The sequence below is a fragment of the Kogia breviceps genome, chromosome 11 (assembly GCF_026419965.1).
Source record: "Kogia breviceps isolate mKogBre1 chromosome 11, mKogBre1 haplotype 1, whole genome shotgun sequence".
NCBI lineage: Eukaryota > Metazoa > Chordata > Mammalia > Artiodactyla > Physeteridae > Kogia > Kogia breviceps.
In genome coordinates, this window is record NC_081320.1 from 2,803,124 (window position 1) to 2,819,686 (window position 16,563).

The 16,563-nt window shown below is 36.9% G+C and overlaps 1 protein-coding gene across 2 annotated transcripts in view; it reads right to left on the reverse strand.

Annotated features, from left to right (window-relative positions):
* Positions 1–16,563, reverse strand: part of MRPS9 (mitochondrial ribosomal protein S9) — a 47,263-nt gene that overhangs the window by 22,552 nt on the left and 8,148 nt on the right. For both annotated transcript variants that reach the window (XR_010835316.1, XM_059079546.2), the window contains exons 3-4: positions 8,848–8,910; positions 8,729–8,759 (exon numbers count right to left, since the gene is read on the reverse strand). Coding sequence is in view for 1 of the 2 variants with exons in the window: in XM_059079546.2 (XP_058935529.1) it covers positions 8,729–8,759; positions 8,848–8,910 (94 nt within the window). In the remaining variant the exon portion in view is untranslated. The remainder of the gene's footprint in view (positions 1–8,728; positions 8,760–8,847; positions 8,911–16,563) is intronic.

Below are 16,563 nucleotides of genomic sequence, written 5' to 3' on the forward strand. Positions count from 1 at the left end.
CATGAAATCTTGTATATTTTCCAGTATTTATAACTCTACTATGCAATTTTCAGTATATCGTGAAAGTAGTCAGAGAGTGATCAAGAAAGACAAATATCATGCTTGCAGATAAGACTCTACTGAAAAGTTTGGAGGCATTTTGGAGTTGGGTCTCATTCCATGTGTGTGAATATGTGTGTACATGATTTTATAATATGCACTTACGTGTGTGTGTCTATATACGTGTGGGTATATATAATTTCATTCAATCTAAGATGTCACGGATTTTAAGATACTCCATCACATATATTATACAAAGAAAGAAAGAAAAAAAGCAAATGGTATGCAATATAGTTTACATCAATTGTAAAATGAATCCTGTTTGGTGTTAAAATTTGAAAAACTGTGTCTTAGAATTCACAAAATATGGCAAAAACAAACATATGCTGATTGTGAATAATCTGGTCCATTAGTCTGTCTGTTTGCACCATTACCACCATTTAATTAAAATCAGTTTTTTTGCTGCATTTTGATACTTGGCAGGGTAACTTCCTTCATTACTCTTATTTCTTTTAAAAATTTCTCGCTGCTTCTTGTACATTTACTCTTTCAAAATAAACTTTGAAAGTTTTTTCCAAAAGTCCTACCAGGACTTCGAAATTATATTAAATTTATTAATAATTTTTAAAGTAGCAACTCTGCAATATTATCTTTCCTTACATAAAAGTGAAATCTTTTCTCCAGCTATTCAGATGAACACTTATGATCTTTAAGTTTTACAATTTTCTATATAAATCCCTTACATACTTTTGGAGTTTCCTTTGCATTTTAGTTTCTGTTGCTCTTGATACTGTCCCCTCAGTTATCTGTTTTCCATAGAACCAACTTCAATTACACAACACACTTTTTAAAAAATATATTTTATTTTTTTTTAGAGCAGTGTTAGGTTCACAGCAAAACTGAGAGGAAGGTGCAGCGATTTCCCACATACCGTTACCACCCCCACTATCAACATCCCCGCCAGAAGAACCTACACCGACACATCATAATCACCCAAATTCCACAGTTTACATTAGGGCTCACTCCTGTGGGCACTGTATGTTTGTACAGATGCATAATAACATTTATCCACTGCTCTACAAAGCCTGAGCTCTGCCTGTTCCTTCCTCCCTCCCCCACGACCCCTGGCAACCACTGACCTTTTCACCAGTTCCACAGTCCTGCCTCTTCCAGACTGTCATAGAACTGGGATCATGCAGTGTGTAGCCTTTTCAGGTTGGCTCCCTTCACTTAGTCATATGCATTTAAGTTTCCTCCATGCCTTTTCAGGGTGTGACGGCAGCACCCCTCTTTTTAGTGCTCAACAATACTCCCCTGTCTGGATGGACCACAGTTTAATTACCCATTCACCCACTGAAGGACATCTTGGTTACTTCCATTTTGGTGATTCTGAATAAAGCTGCTGTACACAACTGCGTGCAGGTTTTTGCATGGACGTAAGTTTTCAACTTACCTGGGTAAATGCCAAGAAGCAAATACCAAACTGCTGGATCATATGGAAAGAGTAGGTTTCATTTTGTAAGAAAGCACCCAACCACCCTCCGGAGTGGCTGTGCCATTCCCCGGTACCCCTATGGGTAAAGAATAGGGGCTCCTGTTGCTCCGCATCCCCACCAGCATTTGCTATTGTCAGAGTTCTGGATTCTGGCCATTCTAATGGGTGTGTAGTGGTATCTCATTGTTGCTTTAATTTGTATTTCCATGGAGCATCTTTTCAAATGCTTATTTTTCATCTGCATATGTTCTCTGGTGATGTGTCTGTTAAAGTCTTTGGCTCATTTTTATTTTTATTTTTTTTTTATTTATTTTTTTGGTGGTATGTGGGCCTCTCACTGTTGTGGCCTTTCCCGTTGCAGAGCACAGGCTCCAGACGCACAGGCTCAGCGGCCATGGCTCACGGGCCCAGCCGCTCCGCGCATGTGGGATCTTCCCAGACCGGGGCACGAACCCGTGTCCCCTGCATCAGCAGGCGGATTCTCAACCACTGCGCCACCAGGGAAGCCCAATTTGGCTCATTTTTAAATCGGGTGTTTGTTTTCTTATTGTTGACTTCTAAGAGTTCTTTGTATATTTTGGATAACAGTCCTTTATCAGATATGTCTTTTCCAAGTATTTTTCTACCATCCTGTGGCTTGTCTTTTCATTTTCTTGACCACGTCTTTCACAGAGCAGAAAATTTTAATTTTAATGAAATCCAGCTTATCAACTCTTTCTTTCATGGATCATGACTTTGGTGTTTTATCAAAAAAGCTATGGTGAAACCCAAGTCTTCTAGGTTATTAATTATTGATTCAGTTTCTTTAATAGGTATAGGCCTATTCACATTGTCTACTTCTTGTGTAAGTATCATACTATTCCATAGTATGATTCTCCAACAGTTCATCTAGCTACCCTACTGATGAACATTTAAATTGTTTCTAATTTTTTGCTGACACAGGCTATTTGCAATTTCCAGTCTGATGAGTGATAATGATCTCTTATCCTTATTTGACAGACATGATTTCTGATCTGATATTTTCCAGTTTACAGGCTACTTTTATTTTCTTCATTTATGAATTACCTTCTTTCCCTTTTGCCCATTTTTCTATGAGGCTGTTTTCCTTGTTAATTTTAACAATAATTTATTCCAGACATTAGACCTGTATTGTGTTTCAAATTTCCTCCAGTCTGTTGCTTATTTTTTTAATTTACTGTGTCTTTTTTTTTCAGGGAGAAGTTTTACATTTTGAAATAGAAAATTTATTGATCTTTGTCCTCTTTGTTTGTGACTTAAGGGCATAATATTTGTTATTTAAAAATATTGATAGTTGTATGATTATCTTTCAACTGGCCACTTTATCTGATTCTATTCTAGAGTTTTAATCTCTTAATACCAAAATCAGAACGTACTTTTAAGTCTTGACCCAACTCTGTCATCTTCCGGATACAATCTTTTTTTTAATATTCCATTAAGTAGATTAAGAAATAGGAAATTTCTGTCCACAGAAATGCAGAAGCATGTTTCCACCAATTTTTCTTTAAGGTTGCCACAAATTTAAAACAGAAAATGAGAATAAATCCAAATGTACCACTGATGAAAATTCATCCTCACCAAAACCAATGGCAGAACAGAAGGAAACTGAAATACAACACTCCAAACTGAATTAAATATCCTCAAGCAACCATTTGGAGTTTTTGGAGAACACTCTGAATCAAAAGTTCAAAACTGAGAACAAATTGACAAAAAGCTCAAAGAAATGAAACAACTTGATTAAATTCAGGGGAGAAACAGAAAAAGTTAAAAGAATCAGAAATGTAGATGAACTTTTAAGTAACCTGAAAAAGAACAGCCTAAAAACATAATAAAGGACATTAAAAAAAAAAAGTAGAGAAACAACCAAAAAAATGAAAATGACATAAAGAAGTTAAGAGTCAGAGAGATGGTGATTGACTTGGAAGACAATCAAGGAAGGAATAACATTTATATAATTGGAGTCCCAAGGAACAAAAACAAAAAGTGGAACAGAACTAATGTTCATAACTTTAAAAAAACTATTTCTGGATGTAAAGACTTGAACCTACCTATTTAAAGAGCTCATTGTCACCACTGTAATCTAACTCTCAATAATCAACTCGATGCCATATTTTCATAAAGCTACTAGATAGCTTTAGATTAAGAATCCTTAGGATCACCAGGGGAAAGATAACTAGATTAGCACGAAACTTCTCAAAAACTACAGACAAGGCAAGGCAACAATGGAGCAGCATTTTCAAGAAACTCAAGAAAAGAAAGTATGAACCAAAGATTTTCCCCTCAGGTCAAGCTGTCCTTCAAGTATGAAGGCTATAAAAAAACAATTTTTAAAACGTAAGAACTCAGGGAGTTTATATCTATGAGCACTTTTTGAAGAATCTACCAGAAAATGAACTCCATTCAACCAAGAGATGACCAAGGAGACCTTAGCAAAAGGAGTTATGGACAGCATTTAATAAGCTAACTGTAGACTTAAAACTAAAAGACAAGGAGCGCACAGAAGAAAATGTTAAAAAACCACAAGTATGTATGCATGTATGTAGGTATATATTCGTGTAGTTGAAATTCAATGTTTTTAAAATGGTTCCTGTTCACCAAAATACATAAAGGCAGAGAAAGATCACAATTTGTTTGTAACCGAGGAGACCATCACGTTACTTAGGTCATCAGCACACTCCATGCCACACTGATTTCTTTGTGTGGATTTGGCCATCATGCTATCATCAGCTGGCAGGAGGCTCACGGGATCTCTGCATGACTAGCATTTCACCTATACTCTGGCATGTTTTTATAAAAGAGTATCATTTTAGCAAATTTCAGAACAATTTACAGTTTGAATGTTTCCAGTATTCAGATATCCAAATAATGATATTCTACTGTAATGCTTATATAGTTTTTAGTTTATAGTTTTGTACTTTCTAAGTGGGCACTCGTAACACCTGTGCGTATTAAGTGATTTATTCCTAATTTCTTGCCTTTTTTAATCATACTGGTTAAGACTTCCAAAATAACAATGAGTACCAGAGGCAAGTGTAGGCATACTTGTCTTATTCCTGAACTTAATGTAAAGGAATCCAATGATATGTTTGGGTTTTTTTTTGAAGATGTTGGGGGTAGGAGTTTATTAATTAATTAATTTATTCTTGCAGTGTTGGGTCTTCGTTTCTGTGCGAGGGCTTTCTCTAGTTGTGGCAAGCAGGGGCCACTCTTCATCACGGTGCGTGGGCCTCTCACTATCGCAGCCTCTCTTGTTGCGGAGCACAGGCTCCAGACGCGCAGGCTCAGTAGTTGTGGCTCACGGGCCTAGTTGCTCCGTGGCATGTGGGATTCTCCCAGACCAGGGCTCGAACCCGTGTCCCCTGCGTTAGCAGGCAGATTCTCAACCACTGCACCACCAGGGAAGCCCCAATGATATGTTTTTTAATGTGATGTGTTTCTGTTTCTCATGATAGTCTTTCTCAAACTAAGAAAATTTCTACTTCTAATTTAAGAGTTCTTACCAAAAAATAAATGCTGAATTTTGTTAAATAACTTTTTATTCATCTTTGGAAATATTTTTTCCCTGACTCAGTTAACACAGAGGACTACATTAATAAATTCCTAATGTTAAACCACGCTTATATTCCTGGGGTGTGGGGGGCAGAGATCCTATTCTCTTAATATAATGCTGTATTTGGTTTGCTATCATTTAATTTAGTAAGAATAGAGTGTAGGTTTCTTTAAGGTGAGCTTCGAAGTTTACGTTATCCTTTTTCTGCTCTGCAGCAGTTCACATAATATAAAAGTTAGAAACTTTTTCAAGGTATGACAGACCTCACCGACAAAACTTTCTGGGCTGTGAGGTCTTTCATTACCTTTGACTTCTTCTCCAGCTTTTAGTCTAACCAGCATTTCCTAATTAAGACAATTTTGGGAACTCTGTTTTTCTTTAAACTGTGTGAGTGGGGTTTGAGCAACACTCTGGATCCACGACTGCCTGGGCCACCTACCTACGTCCTCTGCCTCAGCCACTTCCTAGCTATGTGCCCTGGGTAAGTTTACCCCACACATCTGCAAAATGGGGAAAACAATATTATCTACTTACGAAAACAGCTGTGAAGATTATGAGTTAATGCATGCAAAGCACTGAGAAGTGTGCCTGGCCTGTTCTAAGTTTTAATAAATACTAGTTACTAAATTATTTAGGATAGTTTTCATATTAATAAGAATCAAGTTACCCATAACAATCTTACACTTTTAAATATCCTCTGAATATTATTATGTAAAATTATTAACGTTGTCCTCTTATGTTTTTTTTCCATTAACCAGACTTGCTAGAATTTGATCAATTTCACTGGCTTTTTCAAAGAGTTAGTTGGTTTTATTGTCCTACCCCTTCTTTTAAAAATCTTTACTTCATTCATCCATTTCATTCTTTCTGCCTACTTGAACTGAATGAACAACAGTTCATTTATTTCTAGTCTTTCTTAATAACTAGTAAATATATGTTTGCCTCTGCATAAAATACTGTCCGTATCCCATAGGGTTTAATATGAACTGTCATATACTTCTAAATAGTCTAAAATCTCAAGTTTGATTTCTCTTTAACCCAAACGTTTTATGGTTCTATCGATTTTAATTCAGAATATCTAATCTACAAAATTTCTATTTTTATAATTTGTTAGGTTTTTCTCTACAACCTATTACATCATATTCTATTAATAGTCCATTGGCATCCGCATAGAAAATGTATTCTTTGTACTTGTATCTGTCACTATAAAATCATGCTGTGTTATTCAAATTCTTTACAGCCTTAGTTAACAGCTTTTGCTTTAAACATTTCAACGCTAAATGCTTGGTGCAAAAAGGTTCAGGGGCGTCAAATCCACTTAGTGGATATTAGGTTTCATCAACAGAGATCAGCATTCTTGTCTCACTGAGCCACTCCTGGACCTCCCTGAGCCCATTCTGTCTGTGGCATGAGGTGCTACTCCTTGCTTCTGTCATCAACCGGGTACATATCTTTGTTTTTCCCGATATTTTTATCACTTACTTTAAAAAGTAGAGCAGCTTTTTTATGTTAACTCAATCTGGAAGCTTCCATCTTTTAACAAGGGAAGTGGAAGCACATTACAAGTGCCATAATCTGTTCAAATCTAAAGTTCACTGATTTTTTTAACATAAAAAATCCATTTGTCCTATTTACAAAGTACAGCAAAATTGGAAGGTAGATGGCAAAAAGTACTCTGCTGATTCTGAAGGCATACTGTTTAAACACAGTTACATATACTTAACTGAAATGTAAGAAAATCCTATCAACACTGACATATTTCCAAAATAACAAACAGGCATTTTGCAGGGACACACAGACATTTCAGTTTTTACATTCCAGCTGATAGTAGTAACAACTTTCTAATATTCAGAAGCTGGTATGATCTGAAAGAAAGCAGCAGTCTCAGAGGGGCAGATATACAAGAGATGCAACTAGCAGAGATATACAGAACAAAGAGAGGAGAGACATAAGTGAGGAGACTGAGAGGTTGAAAAATGGGGGGGAAAAAAGTAATTTTTTTCCCCCACTAAAAACAGGGGAAAAAAATCACTATCATTACAAACATTTACAGAAAAGCCACTAAGTGTAAGTTACTGTGCCTTGTGCATAGTTTTATTTCTAGAAAACTGAACTGCATCTTTAAATTTGATGTGTACTTTTAATATAGCCTTCATCTATTATCTTCCCAGAAGCTATTATTTGAATTGATGTCATAGTTTATTATCAACCACATCTAAGAATTCAGAAAATACAAAAGACAGAATATATTTATTAAAAGATTCAAATTAAAAATTATCATGTAAAGGGAAGTAGAGAAATGACAGAACGCCTAGCTTTGAACAAAGGTGACTCACCAAAAACATCAATGCAAAACAAATACATTTTTAATAAAAATATCTGCTCTCTCACCAATCTCTATTTATCAGCTCTGAAACACCCTAATGCTGCCTGTAAACTGAGCATCTGTGGCCAGCAGGCGACCCTCCAATGTATCTACACATTTTCGCTGTGGAGTTACACACCTACTAAGCATCAACTGTGCTTATTCCCAAACCTGTTTATTAGAATTGTACTTATTTCTGTAATTACATGAATCAAGTATTCCATAAACAGATGAAACATGGGTGGAAACAGAAAAGACAGTTGATGCTTCTATCAAAACTAAGCTGAATGCTTTAGAAAGATTCAAAGGCAAGTTACTAAAAAAAAAAAAAAAAAAAAAAAGCCTGTTCAACTTCTATGCAGTCAGGGGAAAATCAGTAGAAATGTAAAAATTCTGCACTCAGATTCCTTAGGAAGTTAAGTTTTTCACTCCACTGTAAGGAAATTAAAACTAAAAACCTCTGATGATGTATCTCAGGGGCAGAGGCATACAAAAGAAACAAGGAGGAACAGATACATCCTCAAAGAAAAACCCTCTAGGGCTACAGCAAAAGACTGATGAATATAAATTTATATTTGAGTGTTTTAAAGAAATGATTTCTGGCTTTAATACTTTTTAAAGTAACTGATAATGCCCCCCCCCAGCTTATCCAAGAAGCTTCTAATGTAAATTAGAAAACAGTAAATATGTTATTTTCTGGTGACCTTAAAGCTTGTCCTATGTTTTCAAGATTTTAGTTTACACATTTAAAAGATAAAGAGAAAAATCTTAAAAGAAACAAGAGAAAACAGGGGTCCAGCTAAGAATGTTGGCTAACTGCTCATCAGGAACAACGCAAGGCAGGAGACAACAGAATCACATCAATAAAGTAATAAAAGTCAAAAAAGGGGGGAGGGGATCTATATTCAGTGAAAATATGTTTACAAATTGAAGAAAATTTTTAAATTTTCATATTAAAAGAAGTTGAATTTGTCTCCAGCAGATCTGTACCCAGCTCTTCTTCAAAAAGGCATATTAGAATGCAAATAAATTGACATTAGTATAGGCATAAACTCTAACCTGATTTAATTTTTAATATTATTTAATTAAAAAGAAACAGTTTGTAAACTCCACTCATTATTAGTTATAAAGTACTCCTGACTTATTTCACAACTACCACGACACAGGAGGGCATTCTCCAGAACACCCGAGTGACTGCTGATACATAACACAGCACTGTAGGAAAGAAAGAACTATCTGTTTTATTCTTGAACAAACTTACCTCTTTGTTTTGGAAAAATCTCTTCAGGATGCTGTAAAATAAATGAAAAATGCATTAGGTAATTGCTGTAACATACAAACCTAAGTGAAATTTGTAAAAATATTAAGGAAGATAACTACCTTCATTATTGGGCGGGCTCGCTTCTCAAACAAACCACTGGGGAAAAGGTAAGCAATCGCTCTCTGAAAATACACACAAAGGTTAATTAACAACTGTTATAAAAACAAGTTCACATTATGACTAATAGTAACTGAGTGCTTACCATGTGCCAGATATCCAAGAGTTTCACATGCATTATCTCACCTTGTAATCTTCTAAATGGGATAATAAAATTACCACATATACATTCCCCAAAAGAAAAAAATTTGTAACTGTTAAACTAGCTATTAACAATTTTCAAGTGTCCGCTTCAAACATGAGTGTGCTACCACAAATAACCCTTCTCTCTCCTTTTTAAAGGAAACTGGAGGAGCCCCTGTATGAGTGCTGGGCGAGGGCCCAGGGAGCATCCTCCCAGCCCCAGGTGGTAGGCAGATGTCCACATACAGAAGACTGAAAAGGGCAGGCCCTACATCCCACCCCCCATGAAACATGGATGTTTCCAGAAGCTCTCTGAACGTTTCCTAGAACTTGGGAGGGGTTTTTAGACTACATGTTTCCAAGCATGTTCTCTTCAGTGTCTGTTTTGCGACGGGGACGCTCCTGACATTCTGACTGTGATGCTCCCCTGTAGGCAACTTCCCCTGTACGGCGGGTCATTTAACATCCCTGGCCCTTTCCCCAAAGTCCGTGCCAGGAACAACCCCAGTGCTTGTGACAAATCTCACTCCCACACGAGTCCAAAGGCGCTTCACCTCCTGGGAGCAGGACTGCCCCCAACTTGTGTAGGCCCCTACAGCCTCCTCCTACACCCACCTACCCACCACCCCACCCACAATTAACAGGAAAAACAAACACAGAGGCCATGCGTTTTCATCTCTGTGGCCTTGGACCCTAGCCCCTCTCTGAACTCACAGCTCCTGCAGACCCAGTGCTGCTCTTCAAGGGCCTGTTCTCTCCACACAGCAAATGTGCTGGACCAGGTTCTGCTCATGGAAGTAGGGGCCTATAATTTGGGGGTATATTCAATTATATTAGGGAGCCCAGCTGTGTCTCTGGGTCAAGCCTCATTGCTTCAGCCTTTTGGCAATAAAATTGACACTGAAAACAAAAGCAACAAAAAACTTGGCTCACATATCAGAATGTTAACTTTGTGAACTTTCTTTTCTTTTTGAAAAACCAGGGACTCCTCTCCCTTCCTTCTCTGAAGAAGAAAAGGTGGACTTTTTATTTAATAAGTGATGTTGAGACAACTGATTGCCATTTGAAAAAAGATAAAACTTGATCCAAACCTCACACCATACACCAGAGTAACTCCAAATGAGTCAGAGAGTCAAACTTGGAAAATGAAACCAAACAAGTACCAGAAGACAACATGTATGAATTCCTTTATAACCTAGACATGGGAAAGTCCTTCTTAACTACCATCCAAAATTCAGAAGAAAAGGAAAAAAAACCTGACCAATTAAACTACAGAAAAAAAAAGAATAATATGGCTCAAATATGTTCAGAATAAAAAAGGAGCAATTAAAACTACTGAGATAACACTTTTCATCTAACAGGACTAACAAAAATTCGAAAGCTTCACAGCATACTGCTGGTGAGGTTACAGAAACACCCTGATGCCTTGCTGGTGGGAGTGTACAACCTCCAGGGTTGGCAGTTTGCGAATATCTAACAAGACTACATATACGTTTCCCGCAGCAATTCCACTTCTACAGATTTACCCTGAAGATACACCCCCACGAATATAAAACAACACAGCATAGGCTGTTAATTGATTTATAAGAACACAATACTAGAAACAACCAAATTATCATAAACAACAGGTCAGTTGAATAAATGAAGGTACATCTATGCCATCAAGTACTCTATAGCCGTAACAGAAGACTGAGAAAAGCAAGATGCAAAAGAAATATACTTAGAATGTGGCCACTGGTGTAAGAAAGAGAAACAGAAGTAAGGAAATACATACTGGAGTAGGAAAAAAATATACATAGGTTTCTTTTTGCAAACATAAACACAGTCTTTTTTAAAGCAGTTTTCTGATACGTTATTCAGAAATATCTATATTAGAATTAAAAAAGGCAGAACTTAAATATTTTGCTAAGTGAAGTTAAGTCAACCAGAAAACCACTGGAGGAAGGTGGTGAAGGAAATACCTGACTGTGCTAGCGTTAATCTCCCTGTCAGCTGTTAGGTTCGAGGATTCTAGGTGTGTGTGTGGCACTTACCAGGCACCAGAGAACATCTACCAGCAGAAAATGGCCTATACCCTCTCGAGCATCTTAAAATTGGAGGAAAATTGGCATTCACATCTGAACTGTGGTTTGGCCCACTTGGACCAAGTTTATCAACCATGACAGATTAACAGAAATGTCACAATTATCTGAAATAAGTACCTTTTCACTTCTGAACAATCTACATGAAAAACTACTATTTACACTAAGAAACACCCGGGCGCAGTGGTTAAGAATCCACCTGCCAATGCAGGGGACACGGGTTCGATCCCTGGTCCAGGAAGATCCCACATGCCGCAGAGCAACTAAGCCCGAGAGCCACAACTACTGAGCCCATGTGCCACAACTACTGAAGCCTTCATGCCTAGAGCCCGTGCTCCACAACAAGAGAAGTTACCGCAATGAGAAGCCCGCGCACCACAACGAAGAGTAGCCCCTGCTCACCGCAACTAGAGAAAGCCCGTGCACAGCAACGAAGAACCAATGCAGCCAAAAATAAATAATTAATTTTTAAAAATAATAAACTAAGAAACACCCAACCTTTCACAAAAACAAAAACCAAAAATACATGTATCCATTGGGACTCAATTAATGATTCTTCAAGAAGGTTTAAAACAGTATTACTAGCCTAACATTTTTATTTGTTTCAGGCTTAGCATTTGTTTCAAGAGACCTATTCTCAGTTGAGGAACCAGACTTTGGATGTGGCCTGTAGGTAAACACACTGGTATTCAAACATCATCAATATCCATGAACATATACCTGAAATAGACACTAAACCTTGCCTTACCTCTGATTTAAAGTTGTTTCTGCCTTAATCTTTCAGTTTTACATTCACTCAGAAGAAAATCTGAACCACAGGAATAGAAAAAAAGGGCATTTTCCTACAGTAAGCTCTAGCTTAATATTTCCTATATTAAGTTCTGGAATTTGCATGGAATTCAACTTGGCAAAGTTCTCAGGTGTTTTAAAGTAATGTCACATTTGAAAAAATTGTTAGACATATGTTTGGCTTAGGTTCAGTGGTTGGTTGTCACATAAACAAAAAAATATAACACAAAAAACCTTGCTTCTCCCAGGGAGGAAAAAAAAAGTGGAGTATACATTTAGTGACAGGAATAGAACCCTTTAGAAATTTATTAGACTACGGCATGGTTTACCTGAATCCAAAACAAAAAAAGTACTGATAAAAAAAATGAATGTAGACTAAAGAAAAAAATTAATCCAAGTAAGTCACAGAATAAAGTAATTCTCATTTGTAAACATGTTGTTTACACCTTTGGATTTTCACTAGAATACTGGTAATTCAAGTGTTCCCTAAAATGAAGGCAAAGTATTTAACTATATTCTTAGGCTTATGTCAAAGTATAAAAGGATTGCAAACTCAATCCAGGAGAAGGAAGCAGTGGGTCAGGAATGCAATCTCTATTAATTAGGTATCCCAGCTGGGCAGTGGGTTTGCAGCTGTTAACTTGATCAATGACTTACCTAAATGTCATCTCTACTGATTCGCTTATAAATTACCAGCAAGTGAGACTAATGTACAGGTGCTAATTTATTTAAACTGTTCTCTACAGTTCTACACAGCTTTATAAACTGCATCTGGCACCTAATGTTAGCTGTCAGTTGTACTTAGACATGCCTGTCCTAATGACTCTGTTCATTAGAAGTGAGCACAAATTATGAAATATTGTGAAAAATGATACATCAAATGGAATGGGCACAGCAAATCAATTAGAGAAACTTCACACAGCATATTCACACTCTGGAGAACAAAACATTCAGGTTTCGGAAGGAGGTCTGTAATACCAATTAAAAAGTAATTGGTAGACTTCAGCAGTATTACATATCAATTTGCTGCCTTTTCTCCTGAAATTCTAGAGTAACTCAGAACTTAACTTTTAATTCCCAAATAAAGACATTAGTAAATGGAAGTGCAATTCTGTATCCATAATATTTAATATAACTGAAATGTCTCCAACTTAAAATGTATACGCTTAATTCAAAAAGGAAAATGGAAATATCAGTGGTCCTCAACCTTTCTGTGTTTACAGCATGATTCTGAGAAGAAGAATCTTGATGGTACGCGTGAAAGGATGAAAAGGGTGAGCAACACTGCACAGATCTGTGTGCTCCAGCACAGCCGTGCGTGACAGTGTCTATGGAATTCCAGGGCCCTGACCACTGGCCAGCCTTGAGCCTTGGGTCAAGATTTGAGGAAAACATTTCTGCCCACCTCTGTTACACACTATGGGGCTATTTCTTACAGTTTCCATACACACAGACTCTTCTTTTGACCAAACTATAACTGCTTTACACTGAATTACAAACCCCATTCAGCTCAGTGTTCATCGGACAGACTCCTCCATGGAGTAACATACACTGTCTCAGACAAGAGTACTTTTCACACACTGACCAACATCTGGAAATCACCTGGGAAAGATTGATGGCACAGGAGTTGAGAAACACGGCATTAAGATCTATTTTCAAAATATTTAGCATGCATCTGAGTACTTTCAGCAAGACACCAAACACACATACACTACACTGCTTGTCAGAGGGACCTGTGTGTCCTCCTGTCAGATCTTCTGGGGGTTATACCAGCAGCACCAGTGATTCACAGGCAAAGAGCGGCAGGCGGTTCCTTTCTTTTCAATGTAACTTAAAGAAACCAGGCAAAAATTAAAACTGTTCTGAAATGGAGAAAATCTATACCTAATTTCTTTTTAGTACATTTGCTATTTCACCAACTAAAAAGGATATTTTTTTCATATAAATTTAATGCCATGATTAAGCATTAAACATTTTGCAAAAAAAAATTTCTAGCAGATACACAACGATGTAGCTTTAATAATAAACAAACTTCTAAATAATGTACCTTTGAATATCAACAGTGACAAGCAGAATTATTTTTATTTGTAAACTTTACCTGTCATATTTCTTTTTCTTTCACTAATCCACAACGGTACTCTTTTTTAAAGGCTTATTAAATTAAGGGAGCACTAGCATAAAAGATTACCTAGGTGTAATTTTCACACACAAATTGTATACACTTCACTCAGTGAGGCCAGAGGCCAGATTTCTATTCAAGCTCAACCTTCTGGAATAAAGTTGTAAACCTAGAAGTCAATGAGAAAGGCCTATGAAGAGCTGAAGTAGCTACTATAAACTCATGATTTCCTCATGCTGAGTCCAGTGGCCCCAGTTTTAATCCACACACCTACCTAACAACCTTAGCTCTGCCAGCAGGCCAGCAGGCCAAGAGAGTGGCAAGAGGCAGAGACAGACACCGTGACAGGAAAGGAGACGGGGCAGAGCCAGGCCACTCAGAACAGGGACAGACACACACCACAGGGCACCGCAGTTGAACAACCACTCTAAACAGGAACATCCTGAGGCTCTCAAAGGTTAAATTATACTCTCTATATTCTACTAAGGCTGGGGAGACCGCAATTTATTTTAGAAAATGTTACCAAAAAATTTAATCTTTGAAAGCGTGGAAAAAACAGACTTTGGATACAGAAACACCGCGTACAGCTTTGATTTCCTCAACAATAAATACCTACTCTGTAGGTTTTTATGAAGATCAAATGTGCGAATGTGTATCAGGCGCCCAGACAGCATCTTGCACATACATACAAGGTTTTCAGTAAGTGGTATTTTTCGTTTCAAATAACAATTAAAAATAAGTTTCTCTCATCTAGGAAATTCCCTTTTGTAGAATATCTAATTTCCTGATCATATTATTGAGACAAATTACAATACCTAGTTTTAATTTATATATTAAAAGTCAACATATTATAAGAAGCATTCACGGTATCTAAATACATAACAGCAACCATAATGTTCTTCTGAAGATTATCTGGAAGCCTAAAACAGTTTCCTGATTTTGAATATCAAATTATTTATTTTTGTCTTTAGAAATAACCAAGCATTCTGTCAGTATGGAAATGTTACATAGGACTCAGCTATACTGTCTCTCTTTCAGGTTACATACACAGCCAAACGTGTTACGAAAATAAGAGTTTCAAATACATAGATGAACACAGGCGCGCTATATAAAACGATAAATATTCCCATATATTTTCAGTGCTTTGGTAACAGTTGGCTGTCAGTGTCCTCTTTCGCTTTTACATCTCCTCAGATGTCAAAGAAGGTCCCCTTAATTTAATAAAATGCCGGAAGAGGTAACTGACAGAAAACGTGAGCCTGAGTGAAGCACGTCAATCACGTGTAGCGAAGTCGAGCCCAGCAGAACCAAGTCGCCCACGTCAAGGAAAAGGGACCACACCTCCACACGGGCTTTCAGACGTGAGCGCAGTGAGACAACACACCACCCTGCAGCGCAGTGCAAACTCTGGCGGAAGTGGCTCCTGATACCTCAAAGTTCGCAACATTCTGACTCACGGAAGACTTGTAAGACCAAGGCAATTAGAGAACTAGTGACTGATTCAAGTCATGGTAGATTTTATTTATTACAATAAAATCTGCCATAAAAACAATCACATGATGCATTAATCTCAGGCTCCTTAGTTACATTCTGAGGTAGGCAAGCAGGTATTATTATTTTAGAGATGAGGAAACCTAGCGACCGTGCTGTGACTTGTCAGACATTACAATGCGAGTTAGTGACTCTCCTAATGCCAGGTTCTGCATCTTTCTACAACGTCACTTCAACTACAACAGATTTATCTTTTAAAAGAAGATTAATTTAACCACAAAGTTCTACACGTTCTGCCTCTATATTCCTCACAAGAAGTCTAGCTTCATTTTAAAACATTTTACATATTTTAAAGAAGTGATTGGATTTTTTTCATAACAATTCATGATTTCATTACTTTATTGTCTAAATCTAAGGAAGATTTTTATTATGTTCTATTAGCACAATGACATATAATAACATCAACTTACTTCCACTACACACACACACACACACACACACACACACACACACACACACACACACACACACACACAGAGTTTTACAGAAAAGCTGCCACCCCTCACATTTACTGTGTGATATTAAACACATCTTCTCCGGAAAACAACTCAATATTTTAAGGAGCAGAACTAAAAATATTGTTTCTACCTGACTGAATGACAGAATCTTTTAGATTTCTCTAAATAATACAAAAAGGATCCTTTAGATGAAGACACCAATGTCTGTCTGTTTTAAACCCCTTAAAGAAAAAAATTTTTAAGTATTTTAATATACGAAAAAAACTGTTTTAGACCTTCAATATTTTTGCCTAAATGCATTTCACAGATGACTGCAGCAATCATTATTTTACCAATTGGTTAGTAGCAAGGAAAAACCAGTTTCTAAAATTCATAAAATAGCAAATGGTTTAATCTGAATACAATGGCACTTAATTTACCTACATGAAAATTATACAGCAAGCCTAGACTTTTAACTAGGTAATTGAATTAAATTATAGGTCATGTCTACTCTGTAAAAATTAAATCCTCATGAAAATAGTTTTAACATCTCAAACT